The sequence below is a fragment of the Urocitellus parryii genome, chromosome 15 (genome assembly GCF_045843805.1).
Source record: "Urocitellus parryii isolate mUroPar1 chromosome 15, mUroPar1.hap1, whole genome shotgun sequence".
Lineage (NCBI taxonomy): Eukaryota > Metazoa > Chordata > Mammalia > Rodentia > Sciuridae > Urocitellus > Urocitellus parryii.
Genome location: NC_135545.1, coordinates 11,078,476 through 11,102,935, shown reverse-complemented (window position 1 = coordinate 11,102,935; position 24,460 = coordinate 11,078,476). Strand labels below are relative to the sequence as shown.

The 24,460-nt window shown below is 49.6% G+C and overlaps 1 protein-coding gene across 1 annotated transcript; it reads left to right on the top strand.

The window, feature by feature from the left end:
- Positions 1-5,043: 5,043 nt before the first annotated feature.
- On the top strand, positions 5,044-15,628 carry Cd177 (CD177 molecule). The gene is given in 14 exon segments (XM_077792795.1): positions 5,044-5,095; positions 5,181-5,321; positions 5,474-5,659; positions 6,501-6,623; positions 6,803-6,922; positions 7,980-8,099; positions 8,102-8,119; positions 8,316-8,501; positions 9,343-9,465; positions 9,645-9,764; positions 13,836-13,976; positions 14,684-14,869; positions 14,968-15,102; positions 15,246-15,628. Coding segments are annotated over 14 exon segments (1,887 nt in total). The 3' UTR covers positions 15,482-15,628.
- The last annotated feature ends 8,832 nt before the right edge of the window (positions 15,629-24,460 follow it).

Genomic DNA, 24,460 nt, shown 5'->3' with positions numbered 1-24,460 from the left:
GGAGTTGCTAAGTTGCTGAGGCTGTCTTTGAACTCATGATCCTCTTGCCTCAGCCTCCCGTACAGTTGGTATTATAGGCTTGCGCCACTGCCCCTGGCTAAAGTCATTATTGGTAAAGAGGTTCTTGCTGAAGCACTTAGTGGTGAAAGTCACAAGGTCTAAAATTTATTTAAAACAAATTTTTTTTAGTTGTAGTTGGACACAATACTTTTATTTATTTATTTTTATGTGGTTCTGAGGATGGAACCCAGCGCTTCACCCTTGCTAGGAGAGCACTCCACTGCTGAGCCACAACCCCCAGCCCAAAATTTTAATTTTTTTTTTATTTTAAAAATAAATTTTAGGATCTGGGGTTGTGGCTCAGCGGTAGAGCGCTTACCTCGAACACATGAGGCACTGGGTTTGATCCTTAGCACTATATAAAAATAAAGATTAAAAAATTAAAATTTTGTGTTGTAGGTATATAAACAGCAAAATGTTAATGGTCGGTGAATCTAGGTGAAGAGTATACACCTGGTCATTGTTTGTCTGTTTAGTGGTGTTGGGGCTTGAACCCAGGACCTCATATATGCTAGGCAGGCGCTGTACTGCTGAGCCACACCCCCAGGCCTCTGGTCCTTATTCTATCCTTGCAATTTTTCAATAGGTCTGAAAACTTTCAAAATAAAATTAGGGAACAAAAAAGAAATAGAGAACACTTGGGCACCTTTGGAGCCAGGTGGGATCGGAGGTTTCCGACATTATGGTGCACGGAGCAAGCCCTGTGTGGGGCTGCTCTCAGGAACGACAGATGGGGAGAGCGCTGGGGAAAGACAGCCAGGGGATCAGGCAGGGGCAGAGGGAGGGGCTGGAGCTGGGCAAACCCCAGAGGAAATACTTCTTTCTCACATCACCGAGCAAGTCTCAGAGGAGTAAAAATGTGTTTTCTGGAAGGTTTATCACCATGAAAGAAGTATTTATACTTCACAGTGTGGTATTTGGGTGCCCCACACAAGTGCTAAAAGATCTGGCTTAACCCTCCATTGGTAAATATCCAGAGAAAGTCCTGTCATGATCCGGGCTTCTTGTAACCCATGAACCCATCATCCAGGCGAAAAGGAGAAGGAAAGCAGAATGAGTTCGCTGAACTGTGGTCTGAGGGGCCCAGGATTGATTATTCTAGATTGGCCACAGCTTGATTTAGAAGCCTTGGAGAAGGCCCTTTCCTTCGCTCTTCCATAAGACAAGAAAGATTTGTAATTGTTGCATCTAACAGCAACCCACCCCAAAAAGTAACAAAACAAACAAAAAACAAACCCAGTAGTGGCAGTGCTGCAGATGAACTCCTTAGATCTCTTTATGCCCCTGTATGGCACTGACAGTAAATGACAGCGTTTGTCATTGTTAGTATATATGCTCTTATTATGAAGTAGGGATTCATAGAAATCCACCGACACCCCTGCATCCCACTGGCTCCTGGGATCGCACCTGTGTCCAGCACTGGAGTGGATACGGTATCTCTCATCTAGATTCCCTTGGCCAGCTGACGTCAGCTAATGATGTCTCATCGTTTCCCTTTCCCTGGAGAACGATTTTCTTAAAAAGAATTCTCTTTAGCTGTAGTTGGACATAGTAACTTTATTTATTTGTGTGTAGTGCTGAAGACTGAACCCAGTGCCTCACACGTGCTAGGCAAGCTCTGCCACAGAGCCACAACCCCAACCCTGGAGAATGATTCTTGCCCAGTGAAAGCCCCGGACCAAGAAGGCTACACACCCCTTATGTTCTCAGCTCAGGGGAAGGCCTCAGTCAAGGACTGGTTGGAATGGGAATGCAAATGGTAGCCTGCTTCATGGGGGTCCATTTGTGGTGCCATGTGTGGAGTCTGACCTCGGTGAGTCTCTAGGCAAGATGCATCCTTTCTCTGTCTTTCTCCCCTCCTCTCCCCTCCTGCTTCCCTCGCTCTTCTCCTCAGACCTGTCCCTCAATAAAACACTTGAGACAGAATCCCTGACTTGGGCTCTGCTTCTAGGATACCCAACCCAAGAAAAACATTTCCTAACAGTGGAGATTAGACACCATAGCTGCCGTAACATAGTAGATGTTTGGCTTTAACTTGCATGGCGTCCACCTGGCAGAGTACTGGGGGAAGGTGTTCTCTGCTTTCCTCAGACTTACACCGACTGAGGCAGGGGGAGGCGCTGTTGCCTCCGTGTGTGCATCCAGGATGGGCCCGATGTCAACGTCTAGCTGATAAATGGTGGAAAGAGAAGGTATTCCCGCTTCTCAATCCTTCGGATTCAGCCATAACAGAAGTCATGTCTGCCCAAGGTGGACACTAGTCACATGGTCCACCTCGAGGCAAGGGGAGCTAGGACCCTGTCTGGACAGTCACCCCTTAGCAATGTCTCAATACCCTAGAAGGGGAGCAAGGATCTCTGCTGGGTAGTTATCTCTGCCACACTGCATGGCCTTGGGTCAATTATTTAGCTTCTGTAGGGATCTGTTTCTGTACCTATAAAATTGAGCCATTAATAGGGTCTCCCTTGAAGTTGTGGCCTATGATCAATCACATAACTGCTTAGGCTGGGCCCTGGAACAAAATAAGGACCCATTGTGTTAACTATCTTACCATTTGTGGAGAACCGACTTGGTTTATGTATAGATCTTAATCCTTATCACCACCCATCAGTGCAGATGACTATGGCACCTACTTTATGGAAGAGAACCACGAAGTTTGGACAATGACCCAAGGCCACATGATCGAAGGCAACTGAGAAGAGCCCATAGTAAGCAGTTTTAGAGACCAAGGGTGGACAGACGTGGAGTTAAACAGCTCCACTCCAGCTTTGGCCTTTGCCCCTTGAGATAGGCAAGATTCCCAAGAAGGCTGGTTGATATCCTGGCTCAGGTCTGCAGCTCCAGGCCCCACCAGCCTTTCGCTTCTCATTCCCGTTGCTCTCACCCACGACGGTGAAGGCCAAGCTTGATCCCATCTTGGGCCCTTTGTACCTGCCCTTCCCCCTGCCTGGAATGCTTCTCCCGCAGTCTTTCCATGCCTGGCTCTTGCTTTTCAATTCTTTTCCCAACTCAAACATCAATCACCTCCTCGGGAAGACCCTCCCTGGAGCAGTCAGCTCAGTCACTTCATGTCCCCTGGCTTTCACTCTTTGCCTAGCTCCCAGAACCATCCAGTATTTTCCATGCCCAGGCATTTGTTTAGTGTCTGTCTCTCTCTCTCTCTCTCTTTTTTTTTTTTTTAAAGAGAGAGTGAGAGAGGAGAGAGAGAGAATTTTTAATATTTATTTTTTAGTTCTCGGCGGACACAACATCTTTGTTGGTATGTGGTGCTGAGGATCGAACCCGGGCCTCACGCATGCCAGGCGAGCGCGCTACCGCTTGAGCCACATCCCCAGCCCATGTGTCTGTCTCTCTTCCTAGGCTACAAGCTCAAAGAGAGCCATGGTCTCATTTCCACGACTTCCTGGTATCTCCAGCAACGAAGTTGTTGCCTGGCACAAAGTCAAACATCAGCCCATATTTAGTGACTCATGCAAGACGTTTACTTGAGTACCTCTGACCCTATTTGACACTTTGCCCACCCTTCCCTTCTCTCATCCTCCTGGGACACTGCTTTAGGCCATGCACAATTCCAGAAGGCCCGATTCACACGGGAACAACGTGAATCCCTGGGAAGGGATCCATGTGACAGCATGCAACTCGACCAAGGTGGTGATAGTGCCGTAGCCATCTTTCCTTTCTCATTCATTGATTCAGTCAGTAAATATTTGTGCAGGGTCCATGGTATGTAGGGGATGCAAACACAGCAGGAGAGGAGAAAACATGTCTCTGCCTGTGCAGCAAATGTGAAATTTGCAAACAGAAAAATAGAACGCATAGAGATGGCAAAAACAAATGTGGGGTTGCAAGTTACATATTCATTCCACTTTCTCCTCTGTTCCTGTTCTCGCCCTCTTCTGCCTCTCGGTTCCATTTCACAATATCTGCATAGAGCTTCTGCAGTCACTGATTGAAGCCCCTACTCTCTCCTGTTTTGCTCCTACCTGGGGTGAAGGTTTGCATGGGCTTGCAAGAATAGATGGTTTAAATAGGCAGAAGTTTGGGGATCAGGCTGTCAAACTTTTGGTAACAATATCAGATGTGGCAGGAGCAGCTGCACTGCAAAAATGGTCAACGTTTGTGGATGTTGTCTTTCTGGAAAGTTGAATTTCTAGCATTCCACCTCTCCCTTCTGTTTGTGGGGAAGAAGCTTTACAATGACGAGGAGTGTCTTAACTCTTCACAGACATTCAGCCCTCCCATACCATCCCTTCCATACCATACCATCTTCCATCTTCCGTCTTCCACTCCTTCCCAGGTGGCAGGGAAATGAGGACTCCAGGGCCTCTGCTCTTCTGTGAAGGGAGATCAGAAGAGAAAGCCTAAAGGTGATGAAAACAGGAATAAAAAGGAAAGCAAGCCAAGTGCGGTGGCGCACGCCTACAATCCCAGCATCTTGAGAGGCTGAGGCAGGAGGATCACAAGTTCAAAGCCAGCCTCAGCAACTTAGTGAGGCCCTAAGCAACTCAGGGAGACCCTCTCTCTAAATAAACTATTAAAATGGGATGGGGATGTGGCTCAGAGGTTAAGGGCCCCTGTGTTCAATCTCCAGGACCAAAATAAATAAATAAATAAATAAATAAAGCAAAATAGGAAGGAAAGAAAGAAGTAAGAGGGTAAACTGTGGGGGGCAGGGGACATGACCTGCACACTGCACACTGCACCATGTCCTCACAGGCAGTTCAGCCATCCTGCCACCTGGGCTCAGAAGGTGGCCAGGCTGGGCTTAGAAGTGGGCCAGGGAGGAGTTGGAGCTGATTTCTTGGGTCTGAGGGAAGAGTAGCCACACGGATATCTGGGCCTTTAGAGGGTGGGGCCCAGGATCCATTTAGCAATGCCCTGCCCTCTCTGGCGTTTCCTGTGATGCCTTAGGTAACATGAGATATATAAGGTCTGTACTTCTGGCTAAAGAGCATAAAGGGGATTTGCAGCCACAGATTAATAATGAGCTCCGCATCACTGCTGGCCCTGCTGGGGGTCACCTTCTTGCTGCCCTGTGAGTGAAGAACCAAACCTGGAAGTAGATTTCCATGGAGGTCAACTAGGAAACTATTAAGATGGATTTGCTCCCCCTCTCCCAGGTGTGCACGCTTTGGACTGCCAGTGGGCGGCCATAGAGACTGTGTTGAACACAACACAGATGCCCGTGGAGTGGACAAATGGCAAGACAACCTGTGACTTTGGCGATGGTTGCCAAGACACGTTAATGCTCATAGAGAACGGTGAGAAGAGACCCTGAGTCCTCAGACCCATCCCTCCCGGTCAGCCCAGTCCCTTCCTTTCCGGTACCTCACCCACTTCGCCATGAGTGACCTCTCTCTAGGATGCTGGAGTTACGAAGGCCACCTTCACCCACCTGCCCCTTTCTTTTCAGGACCCCAAGTGAACTTGGTGCTCACAAAGGGCTGCACTTCAGAAGAGGATCACGAGGTCCAAGTCACTGAGCACAGGACAGGCCCTGGGCTCTCTGTCAACTCCTACACTCACGTGTGCCGTCACAGAGACCTCTGCAATGACCTGTCCTCCTCCGTCCCTCTCTGGTCCCTGCATACTGAAAAAGGTGTCGGGGGAGTTGGGAGCTCAGGAGGAGGAGAGGGAAGGGGCTGTCTGGAGCAAGGAGCACAGGGCTGAGGGCTGACCTCAGCACCCAGGGTGAGGCTGGTATTTGCAGACTCCCCTTTGCTGGATCCCTCCCTCGGATGTCCCCTGCTCCCTCCCTGGTCCCTGGCTCTCCATCTCTTTCCCCTGCTTCCCCTCCCTCCCACTGCTGCACCCACAAGCAGCTCAGGACTCCCTGGCCCACGTCCTCCAACAGTCCTGCAGCACCCACTGGGCCCATTCTCTGAGGCTAAACCACCAACATCAGGCTGACCTTGATCCTCAGCTGGTCAGCCTGCTCAGTCCTCCCTTCCATGCTCAGTCCTCCCTTCCATAAGTTGATTTCACTACTTTCTCTTCTGGGCTTTTGACATTTCCTCTTCTTGAGTAAGAGTGGCTGTAACTTTGCACTGTCTTCACCTGGTGCTGTAAACAGTTTGGAGTGATGTCTTGCTTTTCCAAACTCTGGAATATTTTGTGACCAGGGCATCATACCTTCCTTGGCTGGATGGTAGAACTTGTGGGTGAAGCTTCTGGTGCCTTCCAGGCACCCCCCCTTCCTTGACCAAGTTTGTATATGAGTCCAGTCCCAGGAGGCCCCTCACCTGCCTCAGCTGGGGCCCAGAGTCCCTCCTGTGCTCAGCCCAGGAGAGCCCCCATGCCCTCTGGTGCTGAGAGGAGCCTGAGGAGGGCATGTTGGGGTGACTGGGCAGCCTGATTCTTGGGCCAGCACAGTGGGGTGGAGGAAAGGCATCTGTCTTCTCAGTGCCCCTCACCTGTCTGTCCTGCCCCAACCCCACCAGTCCTAGGGACCCTGCAGTGCCCAGTCTGCTTTTCCAGATACGACTGTCCAGAGAAGCCTTCACAGCAGTTCTGCCCTGTGGGACAGACTCACTGCTACAATGGAGTCCTCAAGCTCAGGGGAGGTAAGCCTGGACACTGGGGTTCCTGCAGGGACTGACAGGGGAGGACTGGGGTGTGGGATCTGAGTCTCTGGGGAATAAGGGTAAGCTGAGGCAGGGTGGGGCACCCAGGAGAGAGTGGGGCTGAACTTCCCTCTGAGGGTTGGGTGACTCTGTGTCTCCCTCTCTTCTTCCCTCCTCAGGGGGAATTGCCACCAATCTGAAAGTACAGGGGTGCATGCCCAAACCAGGCTGTGACCTGCTCAATGGGACCCAGAAAATCGGCCCCATTGCTGTGAGTGAGAACTGCAATCCTAAGTCAGGTGAGTCCTCCTTGGATACCAAGGCTGTGCCTTGGGGCAAAGTGATCCCTATATGATATGGGACAGGCAAAGGCGTCACAGAAAAGCCCAGGTAATTTAGGTGTTGATCACTCCCCATGAGCAAGGTGAGGGGACTGTGCAGGCTGGAGGTCCTTTGATAGAAGGTGGAATGATAGCAAGAAGTGTTCAGCTGAAGGAGAGAGAGAGGGCGTCTGCCCTAGGAAACAGGATCCCATGATGGGAGCTTTGAATGACGCTGGGCTAAGGAGGTCAGGTGGCCCTGGCAGGTGGGAGGAGATGGGATGGGGAAGGAGGTGCAGGGTGGCTCTGCCTGTGAATGTGTGCAGCAGCCAGTGCAGAGCCACCTGCTGGCTGTGGTGCTGGGAGGGACTGGTTATCCCCAGTTCTGTTTCCTGCCCCCCACCCTGGGCAGTCCTGGCTCTCCCACTCCCCAGGGCCATCTCCATGCACCTCAGCCAGCCCCAGCCAAGGAACTGCAGCTCTGCAGTCGTCTTGCTGCACAGGGAAGAAAATCAGAGAGAAACTCGAGGCTGCTTTGGGTGTGACAGGGAAGGAAATGCTAAATGGGGACACTGGGAGAGTCCCCACTTAGCCACTTAGATACAGCCAGACTGGTGACACCTGCCAGGTGGAGAGGATGTTGGAGTGGCTCAGGAAGAAGAGTAACAGGGCAAAAGGAAGCCGTGGTGGGGACAGGAGGTGGGACGGGAGTCTGGCTTCCCTGGGTGCATGGTGGTCCCTGTCACCTCCCCAGGTCACCGAACCCTTAGATCTTCAAGGAGAGAGCTGAGTGCGTCCGGAGAACTTTGCTCTGTGTTTCAATCAGTCTCTCTGACAAGTCTGGGAGCCTTGTGGACACGGGCTGGTTGTCACTGACACCAAGATTTCCAGCCTCAGTGCGGCACAGAAACAAGGGCTAGCACAGGGCAGGCGTCAACTGGTTGCTGCCTGTGAATGAGGACCCAACTTGCAAACGGTTTTCTCTGGAGACTGGGCAGAGGAACCTGCTAAGATAGATTTGCGTTTTCGATCCCAGGTGCGCAGGCCCTGGAATGCAAATGGGGGGCAATCGAGGCCGTAAGGAATGTGTCAGAGCTGCCCCTCCAGTGGACAACTGGCTGGGAATCCTGCGCCCAAGGCCAGGGTTGCCAGGAAACGTGATCCTCATGGTGAATGGTAAGGACGCCCCTCCCACTCAGCCCCGCCCTCAGCGCCCTGGGAGGAAGGCCCCGCCCCCAGTCCCTGGAGGCTTGTCCACTCCTCAGCAGCTGCAACGTATTCGGTGCCATGTCCTCTTCCCTGCAGCATGTCATTCCTCTAGGACGCTGAAGTTCTGATCCCCACCCGCACTTGCCCCTCTCTCTCCTTCCAGGACCCCTCGTGAATTTGGTGCTCACAAAGGGCTGTACTGAGGCGGAGGATCATGAAGGCCGCGTCAGTGAGCACAGGAAGGGCCCCGGACTCACCATCATCTCCTACACGCGCGTGTGCCGCCATAAAGACTTCTGCAACGACCTGTCCTCCACCGATGCCTTCTGGACCCCGCCCCCTGCTGCAGGTGTCGGGGGAGTTGGGAGCTCAGGAGGAGGAGAGGGAAGGGGCTGTCTGGAGCAAGGAGCACAGGGCTGAGGGCTGACCTCAGCACCCAGGGTGAGGCTGGTATTTGCAGACTCCCCTTTGCTGGATCCCTCCCTCGGATGTCCCCTGCTCCCTCCCTGGTCCCTGGCTCTCCATCTCTTTCCCCTGCTTCCCCTCCCTCCCACTGCTGCACCCACAAGCAGCTCAGGACTCCCTGGCCCACGTCCTCCAACAGTCCTGCAGCACCCACTGGGCCCATTCTCTGAGGCTAAACCACCAACATCAGGCTGACCTTGATCCTCAGCTGGTCAGCCTGCTCAGTCCTCCCTTCCATGCTCAGTCCTCCCTTCCATAAGTTGATTTCACTACTTTCTCTTCTGGGCTTTTGACATTTCCTCTTCTTGAGTAAGAGTGGCTGTAACTTTGCACTGTCTTCACCTGGTGCTGTAAACAGTTTGGAGTGATGTCTTGCTTTTCCAAACTCTGGAATATTTTGTGACCAGGGCATCATACCTTCCTTGGCTGGATGGTAGAACTTGTGGGTGAAGCTTCTGGTGCCTTCCAGGCACCCCCCCTTCCTTGACCAAGTTTGTATATGAGTCCAGTCCCAGGAGGCCCCTCACCTGCCTCAGCTGGGGCCCAGAGTCCCTCCTGTGCTCAGCCCAGGAGAGCCCCCATGCCCTCTGGTGCTGAGAGGAGCCTGAGGAGGGCATGTTGGGGTGACTGGGCAGCCTGATTCTTGGGCCAGCACAGTGGGGTGGAGGAAAGGCATCTGTCTTCTCAGTGCCCCTCACCTGTCTGTCCTGCCCCAACCCCACCAGTCCTAGGGACCCTGCAGTGCCCAGTCTGCTTTTCCAGATACGACTGTCCAGAGAAGCCTTCACAGCAGTTCTGCCCTGTGGGACAGACTCACTGCTACAATGGAGTCCTCAAGCTCAGGGGAGGTAAGCCTGGACACTGGGGTTCCTGCAGGGACTGACAGGGGAGGACTGGGGTGTGGGATCTGAGTCTCTGGGGAATAAGGGTAAGCTGAGGCAGGGTGGGGCACCCAGGAGAGAGTGGGGCTGAACTTCCCTCTGAGGGTTGGGTGACTCTGTGTCTCCCTCTCTTCTTCCCTCCTCAGGGGGAATTGCCACCAATCTGAAAGTACAGGGGTGCATGCCCAAACCAGGCTGTGACCTGCTCAATGGGACCCAGAAAATCGGCCCCATTGCTGTGAGTGAGAACTGCAATCCTAAGTCAGGTGAGTCCTCCTTGGATACCAAGGCTGTGCCTTGGGGCAAAGTGATCCCTATATGATATGGGACAGGCAAAGGCGTCACAGAAAAGCCCAGGTAATTTAGGTGTTGATCACTCCCCATGAGCAAGGTGAGGGGACTGTGCAGGCTGGAGGTCCTTTGATAGAAGGTGGAATGATAGCAAGAAGTGTTCAGCTGAAGGAGAGAGAGAGGGCGTCTGCCCTAGGAAACAGGATCCCATGATGGGAGCTTTGAATGACGCTGGGCTAAGGAGGTCAGGTGGCCCTGGCAGGTGGGAGGAGATGGGATGGGGAAGGAGGTGCAGGGTGGCTCTGCCTGTGAATGTGTGCAGCAGCCAGTGCAGAGCCACCTGCTGGCTGTGGTGCTGGGAGGGACTGGTTATCCCCAGTTCTGTTTCCTGCCCCCCACCCTGGGCAGTCCTGGCTCTCCCACTCCCCAGGGCCATCTCCATGCACCTCAGCCAGCCCCAGCCAAGGAACTGCAGCTCTGCAGTCGTCTTGCTGCACAGGGAAGAAAATCAGAGAGAAACTCGAGGCTGCTTTGGGTGTGACAGGGAAGGAAATGCTAAATGGGGACACTGGGAGAGTCCCCACTTAGCCACTTAGATACAGCCAGACTGGTGACACCTGCCAGGTGGAGAGGATGTTGGAGTGGCTCAGGAAGAAGAGTAACAGGGCAAAAGGAAGCCGTGGTGGGGACAGGAGGTGGGACGGGAGTCTGGCTTCCCTGGGTGCATGGTGGTCCCTGTCACCTCCCCAGGTCACTGAACCCTTAGATCTTCAAGGAGAGAGCTGAGTGTGTCCAGAGGACTTTGCTCTGTGTTTCAATCAGTCTCTCTGACAAGTCTGGGAGCCTTGTGGACACGGGCTGGTTGTCACTGACACCAAGATTTCCAGCTTGGCTCGGCATAAGAGCTGGCTCAGGGCAGGAGCTCGGGATCTATATGCTGAAATGAGGTCACAAAGGATTCCATGGTTTCCTGTGGTATCCTGAGATGAGCCAGACTCTAGACCTGCCTAGAAGGCTTCTGGACATGGGTGGCAGTACACCTCACTTGGGTTGATCAGAGCTGGGGCAGAGGAGAACATGAGGAGAGGAAGATAAGAATGTCCTCTTGGTGGTGGTATCAAAGAGGGCTTCCCCAAAGAGGTGACTTTCAAGCTGAGCTGTGTCTTAACGATGAGCTGCAGTTTCTCAGGAGAAGAGGAAAAGCTATTGACAGGGACCTGCAGGTGGATCCAGGAGGCAGCTACTTCCTTCAAGAAGGTTTCCTCACCTGTGCCTGAGAGGGACTCAACAGGAGGATGGGGTGCAGACGAGATGGTGTAGAGGATGAGAGAGAGCTATCACAAGCAGAAGGGGCCAGCAAGGGTTAATCCCAGGGGTCAGGTGGGAATGGATACTGGTAGGAAGCTGGGAGGTAGGAGGTAGAGGGTTGATCAAGCACTTGGAGAGCCAGGCTTGAGGTGGGGGACTCTCTGGAGAGTGGGGAGCTATGGAAGGCTGTCCAGGAAGAAGGGACAGAGTCTGAGCCAGCTTTCTTTCCTTTGGATTAAGGTTGGTTTTAATGGTCTGGTCCTCGTCTCTGGGACTAAGTCACATTCATAATCTAGAAGGTATTTAGCAACACATAGACCCTCGACCCCCAAAGCAGAGAGACACGGAACACACAGCATGCCAAGCATGCAAACCGAACAATTACTACAGAGTATGTCACATGCCCAGTGCATCAGTACATCCCCCTGCCACGCAAGCACCCCTCACAGCCCACACGGGGTACTCACGCGAGTGTATACACAAACCACAAGCCATGTGCCGGGTAAGATGGAGCTGTAATGCTACAAATAAATATTCTTCATAGACACCCATATTCTGCCAGCTTTCAACACTGGAGTAAAATCTTGGAGGATGCTTTTCTTCCGTGGTTAATTTCAATTCCATTTAGCAAATATTTATTGAGCATCCGCCACATCAGGTGTCAGAAGCTAGATGTACAAGATGTCAAGGAAAAAGTGAAAGGAGAAGGACATTTCAGGGTGACAGAACAGTCCATGCAGAGGCACAGGGGTGAGACAGGGTGGGGGGGCCAGAGTACAGATTGCCCAATATGGGCCATGGCAGCAGCATGTTTTGAAGGTAAATCCAGGAGCTTGGACCATGTCAGCCCTTGTCTGCCCTCCTAAGGAACTGGGCAGTGGTCCCAGGGAGAGAAGGTTAAGAGCCTAATGTCTGATTCAGAGAGATGTGGGTTCCAGTCCCGCCTCTGCCAGTGAACCCGTTTTTGAGGACCATTTGAGTGTCAAAAGTCCCTAAAATGCTCTCCTCCTTTCCATTTGCTCCCTGACATTTTGTTGTCCCCGGGCCTAGAGGACCGTGTGAGTGGGACGGTGATGGAGAGGAGAGCAGCCATGTGAATGGAGAGGGAGGGCGAGGCCAGGTCAGGTAGGGCCTCAAGGGTCATTTTCAGGACTCAGAATTCTGAGTGGGAAAGGGAGCTACTGGAGTCTTCTGTGCAGAAGAGGGACATGGTTGACTTTCCTTTAATGAGATCCCTCTGGCTGTCAGGTAGAGAACAGGGTGGGGGAGTAGAGGTGGTGCACATGGCGGCCCATGAGGAGGCAGGAGAGTCCTGGGGTCATGGGCCTGGCTGGACACAGCAGAGGTGGTCAGGTTCTGGAGACATCTGCAGGATTTCCTTACGGATGCAACATGGGGTGTGAGACAAAGAATGACCCAGAATGACCGCAAGGTTTCAGCTTAAGCAATTAGAGGAAAGCAAACTGCCATTGACCGAGATGGGGAACTTTGTTGGGGAGGGGAGCAGAGAGAATGAGGATATGACTTGGAGGAAGCGGGGAGCCGGACTTGCAATTTTGTCACCTGTGAAATGGGGAAACGGACAGCTCTCCATCACGGGACAGTTGTGAAGGTTACACGTGTTCGCACCTGCTGAGCCCGAGGACCGTGAGCTTCTGTGTCCTGAGACATTGCTGATCACGAATGAGCTGATGATAGGGCCCAAGCTCATAGTTGTCAAACTAGACTCCTGGGGGCCACTGAAGTCAAGATAGGTACCTGTCGTCCCCATCACCCACTCCAACCCTGACCATAAGGAACCAGAAAGCCTGAGGTCCTAGCCCAGCTCTGCCGCTTACTGGCTATGTGACAACGGGTGAGACATTCACTAAATCTCCGGCCTCTTTTCCTGTCTTGAAAACAGAGGTGATGATGATGATGATGATAATGTCACTGACTTTGGGGGTTGCAGTGAAGAAAGGAGACAATCAAGCCAAAGGTGAAGATGAAATGAGTTAATTCATAGAAAGCAATGATAGCGGCCAGGCACTAAGCAAGGGCTCAGTTCACACTAGGCATTTGGATGTTTTTGATTGGAACATAGGATTTCTCAGTTAAAAGGGGGTGTAGCTCAGAGAGTACTTGCCTAGCATGCATAAGGCCCTGGGTTCTAGGCACAGTACCAATTTTTTTTCTTTTTTTGCATTGGCACACACTTATAATCCCAGTGATTTAGGAGGCTGAGGCAGGAAGATTGCAAATTCAAGGTCAACCTTGGCAATTTAGGGAGACTCTGACTCAAAATTTAAAAAATTTAAAGGACTGGGAATGTAGCTCAGTGGTAAAGCACCCCTGAGTTTAATCCCCAGTATTTAAAAAAAAAAAAAAAGAAAGAAAAAGAAAAAGAAAAATATGGTCTCAAGCTACTTTCCTCATTATCCAAATGAGGACTTTGAAGCCTAGTCAGGGAAGTAGAGAGAGGCTGAGGGTAAGAACCAGCCATCTATAGCATTCACATCCAAAGGAGAAGAGACACCTTCCTCCAAGGGTCACAAGAGGAGGGTTCCTACAGGTGTCCCCCAGGTAATGGGGAGGCTTAGATTTCCAGGTGCATTCTAAGCCTGAAATTGAGGGATTCCATATCCAGGTCAGCCATAGTGTGATTCCAAATAGGATCACCTTTCAGAATATGAGACCTGGAGGAACGGACAGGGCGGGTTCCCTGGCTCATGCAAACCCTGGTGATTTTCTGTCCCCAGATACTCTGACCTGTAACCGGGGGGTCATGCTGCAGATGGGGAGAAAGTTGGCTCAAGACCCTGTTGAATGGACCTCATCCAGGAACCAGATGTGTGATCCTGAGGAGGTGTGTCAGGAGACACTGATGCTCATAGACGTAGGTGCGTGGGCTGAGCAAGACAGGGCCAAGTCCCTGCACGATGGCCAGTGCCTGCCCACCTTGCACTCCGTCCCCTGAATGTCCTGCCCACTTCTGCTCACATCTAGAGATCTCAGTCCAGCACTCTGCTCTTGGTTTCCCCTGATGAAAACTAGGGGCCAAGTAATGATAAGTAGAGTGCCTACCTTGCTGGGTAGCCATGAGGATCCGGTGCCCTCCATGCAGAGGACCTAGCACAGCGCTGGCACAGAGGCACCTCAATGACTCCATTCATTGGAAAAATTTTATATTGAGCACCTGTGTTAGGTACTGCTGAGCCATTGATCGCAACTGCCTTGATTGCAGTTTTATACCCTAGTGGGGAAATGAAAAGAAAAACAGACAAAAAAGAGCAAATTATGGGTCTGAAGACAAGAGCCCTGGAGAGAAACCCAGCAGGAAGAAAGGAGATACGGAAAGTGAGGCGAAGGTTGCAATTACAGGTGCTCAGGGCAGGCTTTATGGAGAAGGTGACATTTGAACAATACCTGGGAGGTGGCAGAACATGAGGGAGAACCCAGTTTCTGGCCCCAGTCTTTGCTGGACACTCGGATGACCTGTACTAGGATAACCCAGGATTGTGTTCACCCTCTTTCTGGGGAGCACCGTGAAGCCAGAGTTGCTGCCCGTCCTCTCCCCAGCCCAGCTCTCACTCTCTTACCTCCTCAGGACACAGATCTCTCCTAATGGGGAGCAAAGGCTGCAGCAAGGCTGGGGCACAGAACGCTCAGGCTGTCTCCTTACACTCCCGGCCGCCTGGAGTGCTGGTTGCCTCCTATGTCCGGGTCTGCTCCTCTGACCTGTGCAACAATGCCGGCAGCAGCAGTGTCCTGCTGACCTCCCTTCCTAAGCCAGGTATGGCATCCTTGAGTGACCCGGATACTCCAGGCTCCAGCAGGTGGCTGCAGGTGGGAGCAGAGCTGTGCCTGCGCAAACTTGTCTCTGCTCCCCAGCTGCTCCTGCCCCAGGAGGCCTGCAGTGTCCTGCCTGTGTCCAGTTTCTTGGATCCTGCTCACAAAGCTCCGACTTAGTTACCTGCCCTAGTGGTGTCACTCATTGTTATGATGGTAACATTGCTGTCAACGGAGGTGAGTACTGAATGCTGAGTTCCAAAGATAAAAGGAATGAAGACTCAGACCCCTGAGTCTGAGGGAGGAGGGCTGGGGCCTGGACTCCTGGGACTTTACATGTGGTGCATTGTGTATCTCCTGACTGGGTCTTTACCCTCCAGGTGGGTTGACCGCCACACTGAGCATTCAAGGTTGCATGGCCCCAGCTTCCAAATACTTGCTGAACCACACACAGAATGTTGGGATCTTCTCTGTACGTGAGAACTTTGAAGATGATAACAAGGAGCAAACCCGTATATCCCCAAGTGGAGTAGCCCGGGCCACATACCTGCTCTGGGTGATGGGGATGGGGCTATTCCTAGCCCTTTGGAATGGGGGACTTTACCCTCTCTGCTAAATCCATCTCCCCATGATTCTTAACCTTTCCTGTCACCTAAACCCAACAATTGACCTCACAATCTAATGGCCTTGGTCACTGAATTATTTTCCCATCCTCACTCTGTCACTCGGTAATATCATGGTGGGTGGGGCAGGGAGCAGCTGAACTTACCCTGTAGGAGAGGGGACATGCAAGTACTTGGCCACATGCATCTTATAATAAAGACACCCTGTCCTTTCTCCTAATACTGGTATTTCTGTATGTAAGGGGAGGGAAGGATTTGGGACAGGGAAGGATTTGGGACAGGGAAGGATATGGGGGAGGAATCACCATCCAAGCACAAACTTCTTTGTTCTGGTTCATATCTTCATTCCAACTTGGGTGTTAGCAGAGCCTTCAGGATGTCGCAGAGCCTAAGTATTAGGGCATCAACATGGCTTAAGGGGGGAAGGAGCACTCGAGCCATTGACACTTCTTCCTTGTCAGCCGTGGTCCCAGTGCTCACCCATTGGAGAAGTTGGTAATGGGATAATTGACATAGAGGATAAGAGGAGTTGACATCAAAAGGGTTTTAGTTCCCCGGGGTTGTTACCATTGGGTCTTTGTTACCATCCTAGGCCTGAAAGGGTGAATAGGAGCCATGGCTGGAAAGAAAGAGGTACGGGGGAGGGTGGGCTCTCTAGCCCAGTGTTACTATAGGGATGGAACTGGGGAATTATTATTTGAACCTCACCTAGTGTCCTCCCTCTGGTCTCTAGTTGGGGTTCCCCATTGGTTGAAGTCAGCTGGAAGCCTTAAGGCAGGAGATCCCATGGATGCATAGATCTGAGAAAGAAGGGGAGGAAACAACGTGTCCATCACAGTCCACAACCTTCTCCCTCAACATCCACCCTTTTCCCTTCTCCAGATGAAAGTTGGAGTCCTCCATACGAGAAGACACACAATTCCCATGAGTCATGGTAACACTGTATGATAATGATAGTGAAGTCATCTTTCTACTGTTAGACCATGGTGAGAGAGCGATGGGGAAGGAGATAACATAAAATAGCTGTTAAGGTCCTGAGTGTGTAGCTGGTGGCAATAAGAGCTTCCTTCTTCCACCTCTCACTCCACATTCCCTTACCTCCTACCAACACCTTGTTTGGACAGTCTTTATTCCTATGGGGAGTGAGTCTTGAATGGTTCTGTCTTTACTGAGTTTCTATCCTTTTCCATGGAATCTGACCCTGGTCAAAGAAATATTCCCCCAATGTCTTGCCTGCCTTCCAGACAATCTCCTTGGCCCATCAACTCAACCTCCTTCTGGTAATCAGCTTTGTCACCCCGACCGGCAGAGCACCCCGATTTGCTAGTTGATTCAGCAGAGGAGGAGCACACATGGCCTGGAACGCTCATGGCTTCCTATTGATTAGAACTAGGTGATTCTTTGACCACATCAGGCCAGGGTCACAGGGACAAGAAGCAAAATTCTTTCAGTAGGTTTTTAGATCCAATAGTGGGAGGGACGCTCCCTTTTTCCTTCCCTTATGTCTTGGACCTGTGTATTTGGCCATGGAGGAAGAGAGACAGTATGCTGGCCATTAGTTTAACATGTGCAACATTTCCTGTTGGATTTCTGGCTATGATCCTTACTTGGTGTCTTAATAAGCCATGCATAGGCCATTCCAAGATTCTAATAAGCCAACTTTTGCTGCATAGTGGGGTGACTGGGAAAGTCAGAGAGTTCCAGGATGTGACTTTACCTCACCTCCTTTGCCTTAAGATACATCCTCTAGTCAGAGTAATACTGCACGGGACACCAGAATTCTCTAAGTCCCTAAATGGCAGTGTCTGTAGAAGCACTGAGTAAGATACAGAGAGAGAAAACTAGAACCCACTGTATGTGTCCATTCCTGTGAGATAAAACACAGTCGTCTTAATGATGGTATGTCCTGTGTGATCAGCCTACCTCCAGAGACCACAAAGTCCTGCTGTAGAATAATGCTATAACAGGGTCTTGACCTTGGCCTCTGTCTATGCTGGACTGGGCACCAGGGACAGTCAGCCGCCAGGTCAGCCTTGAGGAGAGTTGGCCCATTTGTCATAACCACGTATGGATTCATCCCTGCCCACATGGTCATTTGCATGCACATGGACCTATTGAGCAAGCGCTGACACTGACCACTCAACACTAAGTTACTCCTGCTCAGTAAATGGACTTTAGTGGGTGAATGTACGCAGCATGGATAGCACATACTCTGCGCACATCCCAGAGGACCATTCACATGGCTCCCTGTCCCCATTTTATATTTCTATTATTTTCAAGTCCTTGACCATGTGGCTCAACCTGGATCTATGCAGGAATGGAGCTAAGGCTTTCTTTCCCTCTACTAAGTGCACCCCTCCCTCAGGGCCACCTCTGAATGGGGAGTGAAGGCAGCACCGTCGGCGTCTGCCTGGTGTTGGCTCACCGTGACCATCCATGCATTATCCTGGTATTCACTTTCCTTACTCTGTAAGGATGTCACAGAGGACTCCCGTGAGCCCATAGATGCGGTGGAGGTAGAGGCAGAAGGAGCAGGTGCCATGGAAGTTTGAGCCACATGCAAGGCATTCACCTTGCCCTTAGACCTGCTTGAACCTGATCCCATAACACCTTTTCAATGGACGAAGGATGCTTCTGTGCAACCTAATGTCAAGATTTAATAGCACAGACAGCACTTGGGACATGGGACATGACATTCAGTTCAAGTCACCATGCCCTTCGTGTCTTATGGTCTGCAGAAGGAAACATGTCTTTGATCCAGAACTTTGAGGTTCTGCATTGTGATTATCCCATTTTCTCATAATGTCCTAGAAACTTTTAATAACATTGAGTTTGTTGGTCACATGCCCTGAGGTTCAAAGCAGCTGGGTTTCCAGCCGGGACCTTCTGCAAAGTCATCAAAACTGGCAGTCTTAAGTGTCCTCTGACAAACGTGTAAGAGGACTATATCAAAATGTGCTTTATGTCTTCTACCCCCTCCCCAAAATGTAAGGGATGTGTGTCTTTTTTCATGGCAGCAGCACCAGGAGTAGCAAATTATCTCCCAGGTTGGAAGCTACATTGGGACATGTCCCAGACCTATAGGAATTGCACCAGTAGAAGGAAGGAGAGGCTGGATATTTGCAGTTTATCTCCTGCCCTGTGGCTCATTTGTGTCTTGTTCACTGTGTCCAATGAAATTAACATGTTATGAATGAAGTAAATTAGTATAAAACATAAAAAAGCAGGGGATCAAGGTCCCTTTGGACTATGAGAGAGAATACAAGAGCTAATAAAATCACAAGGCCACAAAGTTAGGGTGAGTGCTTGTACCTGAAATATGAATGGAAATCCTTCTGATTATCTCTGCCAACAAATGCAGAAAAGTCCCACTGGTAGATCTTTAAGGAGCCACAGCCAGACCTGCTGCTGCAGCTACCATTGCTACCTTCATGTGCCCCAACCTGTCATCACCCTCCTGATCCTTTTGCAGTGACCAAATAGGCATGCTAAATGCTTTAATGTTGCCATAAGTCTCAGGCATTCCCCCTGGGATGCATTGTTTTTCTAATTTATTGTTTTGGCAGAGATGATGGTGGCAGTGCCTTTGGCTTTTTCTACCATAGTGGCTCTCGCTGCATGAATCAGGAAGACTCATAGGGGATTTTCCAAGTTACCTATAAAATTGTACATTCTGAGACAACCTGAATCACAGAGAATGGGTTGATCTATACCCTGGCATGGTTCATGGTGCATCCATTTTTACAAATAATTCCTTGGACCCTCCATTTGATCAGTGTCCTACTCTCCCAGTCAAATGGCCCCAGGTCCTTCTGTGTGGGGGATGTTTCACTATTGACACCCTTCGCCTCATTTCAGGGTCCTTCTCAAACAGACTCAGCCTCTTTTCACTCATAGGAGTCTGGAGACTAAGTCTGGAGACTAAGAGGTCATTGTGGTGACTCATGTTAGATTTCTCCACATGACAGCAAGAAAATTTCCAACTTATCAAGTATCACCTTTGTTGACAGAAAAAGCCATTTAGCTTCACCTTAGACCCCTGCCTGTGAATCCACTCTGATGGCCTTTTCACTCTGTGCATCAGGGCACCTTGTCTCTGAATGGTTAGTGTCACTGCTTGGCCACTCCAAGATCTCTTCTTTTTCTCCCCCACTGAGATCAGTGAACCCAACCCCATTACATCATTTCCCATAAGCATCTTCTGCCTCAGAGGTGAGTCACCATTTGTGGAGTCTCTGCCTCATGGCTGTATTTCCTGTGCAAAGATGCAGGTCAAGATTGCCCAGTTGCTATAGTGACGCCTGGCCTGAGAAGGCTCTGTGCAAAGGCACGGAGCTATCTCAGTCTGGACCTTGAACTCAGGCACCAGCTGCTGGAGATAGAGAATTCTGGGCATGATAAGATAACCGCAATGTCTCACAAGTGCCATGACCTTCAAGTCCATCTGCTTTGCAGAAACTTTCCCACAAATAACATTTTGATGATAAAACCTACCTAAGAAACGTGTGGTAATAGCTCTGGGTCACTGTTCCTCCATCAGAGGATGGTGTCCCACCAGGTCCCAGATTTCTCCCTGTAAATGTTTTTGTGTCTTTCTTAATCCCCCATCTTCCCTTGCTGGTTTCCAAGGTTGGGGCCATGCCTGTCACCCAGCCACAGAGCTCTCCTTCTCCATGTATTTCTTAATCCCCCGCTAGAGGCTGTGGTGAGTTGCAGATGCAGATGCAGGAATCTGTAGGCAGTCAACTGTTCCATTCATTCCATCTTTTCAAGCTTGGAACTCTCTCTCTCCAGAATGCAAGAGAAGTCCCAGCATTGACTCCAGATATTAATTTACTACCCTAGCAGATTAGGAATGACATTCCCAAGTGCTTGAGCCAACACCTCAAATCCCAAATCCCATGTGAAAGAATTTGGCTCTATCAAGTCTCCTTCTTCATTAGATTTGTTCTTACACTCATAGAATCCATATCTGCCAGGGTCCAGGTGGAAATCAGGCACCACACGCTAATCTTAATATGTAAAACTTATAAAGAATCATTAATTAGTAGAGGGGATTGGCTACTAAAGAGTAAAGAGAATTCTAAAGAAAAGAGGCACATTCTTCAAGAATCAGATAGCTGTGTGGTTTTTGTCCTCTGTACCTTCTCTTCTATTCCATTGGTCTATATGTGTCTGTTTTTATGCCAGTACCACATGCTGTTTTTGTTACTATGGCTCTGTCGTATAATTTGGAAACTTGTATTGTGATGCCTCCATCATTGCTCTTTTTGCTCAGGATTGCTTTGGCTATTTTGGATCTTTTCTTCTTCCATATGAATTTTTTAAGATTACTCTTTTCTAGTTCTGTGAAGAATATCATTGATATTCTTTGCTGGGGATTGCATTGAACCTGTAGATTGCTTTTGACAATATGGCACAATAAGGGAAAGGTGAGAGGGAGGGTAAGGGGAGGAATCAGGAGTGAAGTTGATCAAATTGTTACAGGCATGTACAAATATTTCACAACAAAATCCACTATTCTGTATAATTAATATACACCAATAGAAAAATGGTAGAGGCAGATGGCAGGTAGAGGATTCCACCTCTACCCTAGGGATGGAAGAGAAGCCCTTTTTCTGCAGCGTTCCTCTAGCACCCTCTACTGGCAAAGTCTTATACTTACAATGTGAAATACTTGTGAGAAGGGGCTCCAGCTGTATCACAAATGAGGTGATGAAAAGTGGATCTGGAGCTTTGTGGCAATAAATGGATAACTGGCCCCAAACCTCTTTACACATGTTACAGGATTTAGGCTAGCTCAGATTTGTGTCCTATAATCCTCTCAGTGTGTGGTTCACTCTCCCCAGATCAGGCCTGCTGCTCTTCCTCTCACTCTTGGAGGTATGGAGCAAAGCAAGCCTCCCTTCTGAGGTAGCTGCCCCAGACACCATCCCTGGCAGGATTTTGTGCAGAGTAGGAAGATGTCTTCACTGGCAATCAATGTGCAGGAGACTGGTCTGTCCAAAGTCCCTGTCCCATGTCTGAGGGCCATGCTCCTTCTCCACCAGTGCATTTATCTTTCCACAGTCTGGTGGAAGTTGAATACCCTTAAAAAGTAAACTGAGGCACAGTGCAATTTTAAAGAGTTTATCTGAGCAATCTGTGATTCACAAATTGAAAGGCTCTGAACCCAAAGCATTTTGGAAGCTCCATCAAGCTGGCACAAGGAGGAAGCTTCTATAGGTCAGACATAAAAGTAAATCAAGGAAACGTTCGAATGGTTGCAGTTAAACAGTGTCTTATTTTGTCTGTGCTGTCGGAAAGTCTCTAGTTAAATAAGTTTATTGACAGCTTCTGATTGGTTGAGCTTCAGTTCTATTTTTTTTTCTTTCACATGGGCATTTACAAAAAACAGGTCAAATTTCACTTGGGTTTGTAAATCAAGCAAGGTTAAGGTTGCACATGAAGCATGACTGGCTACCAGTCATGGATTCTCCGAGCTTTGTACCCATGTTAACTAACTTGAATGACACTGACCTTGCTGTCCAAGACTCAGCAAGTCTTTCCCTCCGGCTCTGGGCTTGGTCTTCAGCCAATCTGCCCTGGGACTACAGAAGTCAAGGGACTCAGTTCAATAAGGCTTTTGAATGTCCACTAGCATCTCCATGTGGACATTGTCTTTTTTCTTTTGCTTCTGTTCCTCAGAAAGCTTTGCTTTCTATGCTCATTCAAGGAAACCAGTTGAATCAACCCAGTCACCACTGTTGCCATAGTAACAAAATGCCATGACCACTTCTATTCCTAGTATTTTGTCCTCTGCCTGCACTTTTTTTTTTTTATACTACTACCACTGGTGATAATTTGAGCAATTGTGATGTCATCACAGGCCTTGTCTCACCCATGCTCCATCTTTCTCCATCACAGTGGGAATCTCTGCACTCCTTAGATGTGGCAGCAATCTAATTCCAGAATCCAGCTTTGATGATCTTTTACCTGATTCCCATGATTGAACTGCTCAAGGTTCCTAAAGGAAATAGATGACACAAGAACACTGTGAATCTGGGTCAGGTGGAACCTGCACAAAGGCTCTGCATCAGAGGGGTGGATGATAGAATGTCATCTGATACTTCCTTTTCTTCATTGGCATATGTGCCTAGTCCTAGAATGTCATGTAACTCTGCACTTAAAAGGTTAGGGGGCTGGGATGGTGGCTCAGTGGTAGAGGGCTAGCATGTGCGAGGCCCTGGGTTCAATCCTCAGCACCACATAAAAATAAATAAACAAAATAAAGGTATTGTGTCCAACTACTTCTAAAAAATAAATATTAAAAAAAGGTTGGAAGTCAATGTGGTTCTTTGCTGTAAATGTTCATGTCACTTCACACCGTGCCTGTTCGTGCTGATCTAGGATGGGGCTTCGTAAAAGCATCTGGCAACCATCCTGTGACAGGAGGATGATGCACACAGTAACTCAGTAGTCTTAGTTATACAGTTATAGGGTTGAACACAAAGCACAGAACTGTCTTTTAATGGAACAATATGGTACTTTTGCTCCTTTCCATAGCTATGATCAAAATCTTAAGGGAACTCATTTATTGCCATGTCATACCATAGACCCCACCTAAACCCATCAAGGCAGCTAGAAACAGTCCATTTATTGGATTGTTTATTGGATTGTTTATAACTGCTTTACAACTATTTTTGCTTGAAAAAAGACCTCAAGGTGCTCAGGTTCCCAGTCCCAATGGGTTCCCCTTTGTACTAAATGGCACAATGGTGCAACATCTCTGCTAAATACAGAATGAAGGGGCACCAGTCCCTTAAAGATCCCAAAGTTGTCTGCAACTATTTGGAGGGAACTGGAGTAACAAAATCTTGGGCTATATCTATAACAGCAGCTGGTACCCCTTTAGCTTTACCCAAATCCACCCATCCCTGAGTACTTAACAGAGAGCCCAGATTGTGCCATTTGGAAGAGGCTCATCCCGGCTCATCCTCTCCCTTGGAGATGTGTGATCAACACTTGAGCTGTTTTTGCTAGGTGGGGAAAAGACTCAGATTAACAGTACACTATCTTTAAATTTAATATTCAGACCACTAAATTTCAATTTAACTCCTTGAAGTGCCTCTCCCAGAGATTCATGGTAATGATGATACCTTCCTTTCTCCCCACACAGAATGCAGGTGAATGGTAGAGCCAAATAGTATTTATCTCTCTAAGACAACTTTCTCCTGATACTTGTGTTTATGCTTGTCTCCTTGGGCCTGAGGTGGCAACAGCAGAAACAGAGCTGTGGAAACATTGCCGTGCACACAGGGCTGGGTGGTGGCTTTTCCTTTTCCCTTCCTAGTGACCCAGATCTGGCCCACCCACTCTTCCACCTCTGCCTCCACCACTGTTGCTTCTGCTGTGGGCAATTTATGTCCAAGGGTGTGGACAGACGCATAGCGCTTGGACTCAACTGTCACTACTGCACCATCACCACCACTGCCAGCTCCCAGTGGGAAGCGAGGGGGGAACAGAGGGTGGAAGCTTGCTTTGGCCTTATGTCCTGCCCAGAAGGTGACTCTGGACAGGACATCTGGGAGATTCCTGCCTGTTTCACCAAACTTGGGTGCAAGTCTTACACCCCACTGCAGGAGTCAGTGAAGGGGGCAAGGAGGAGGGAAGGAATTTGACAAAGCCCCACTTGAAGCTCCAATGATGTCTGAACTGCCATTAGGAGCCACTGCATGGCTACTATAATCTTATACCAATCTTTCCTTTACTGTAAATCCTATTGTCTATCAATAAACTTTAGTATTCCCCCTAATCCATAGGGTGGGGAATCCCTATACTCACAGGGTATCCCCCCGACATCCATAATAGTCACCACCACCCCACACATGGGGGTTAAAGGTCATCCCAGGAGATTCCCCATACCTGTCTATCTCCTCTTTTCAAAGACCACATCCCCAGTGCCCATGGAAATTTCCCTGGTCTCCTGGCTG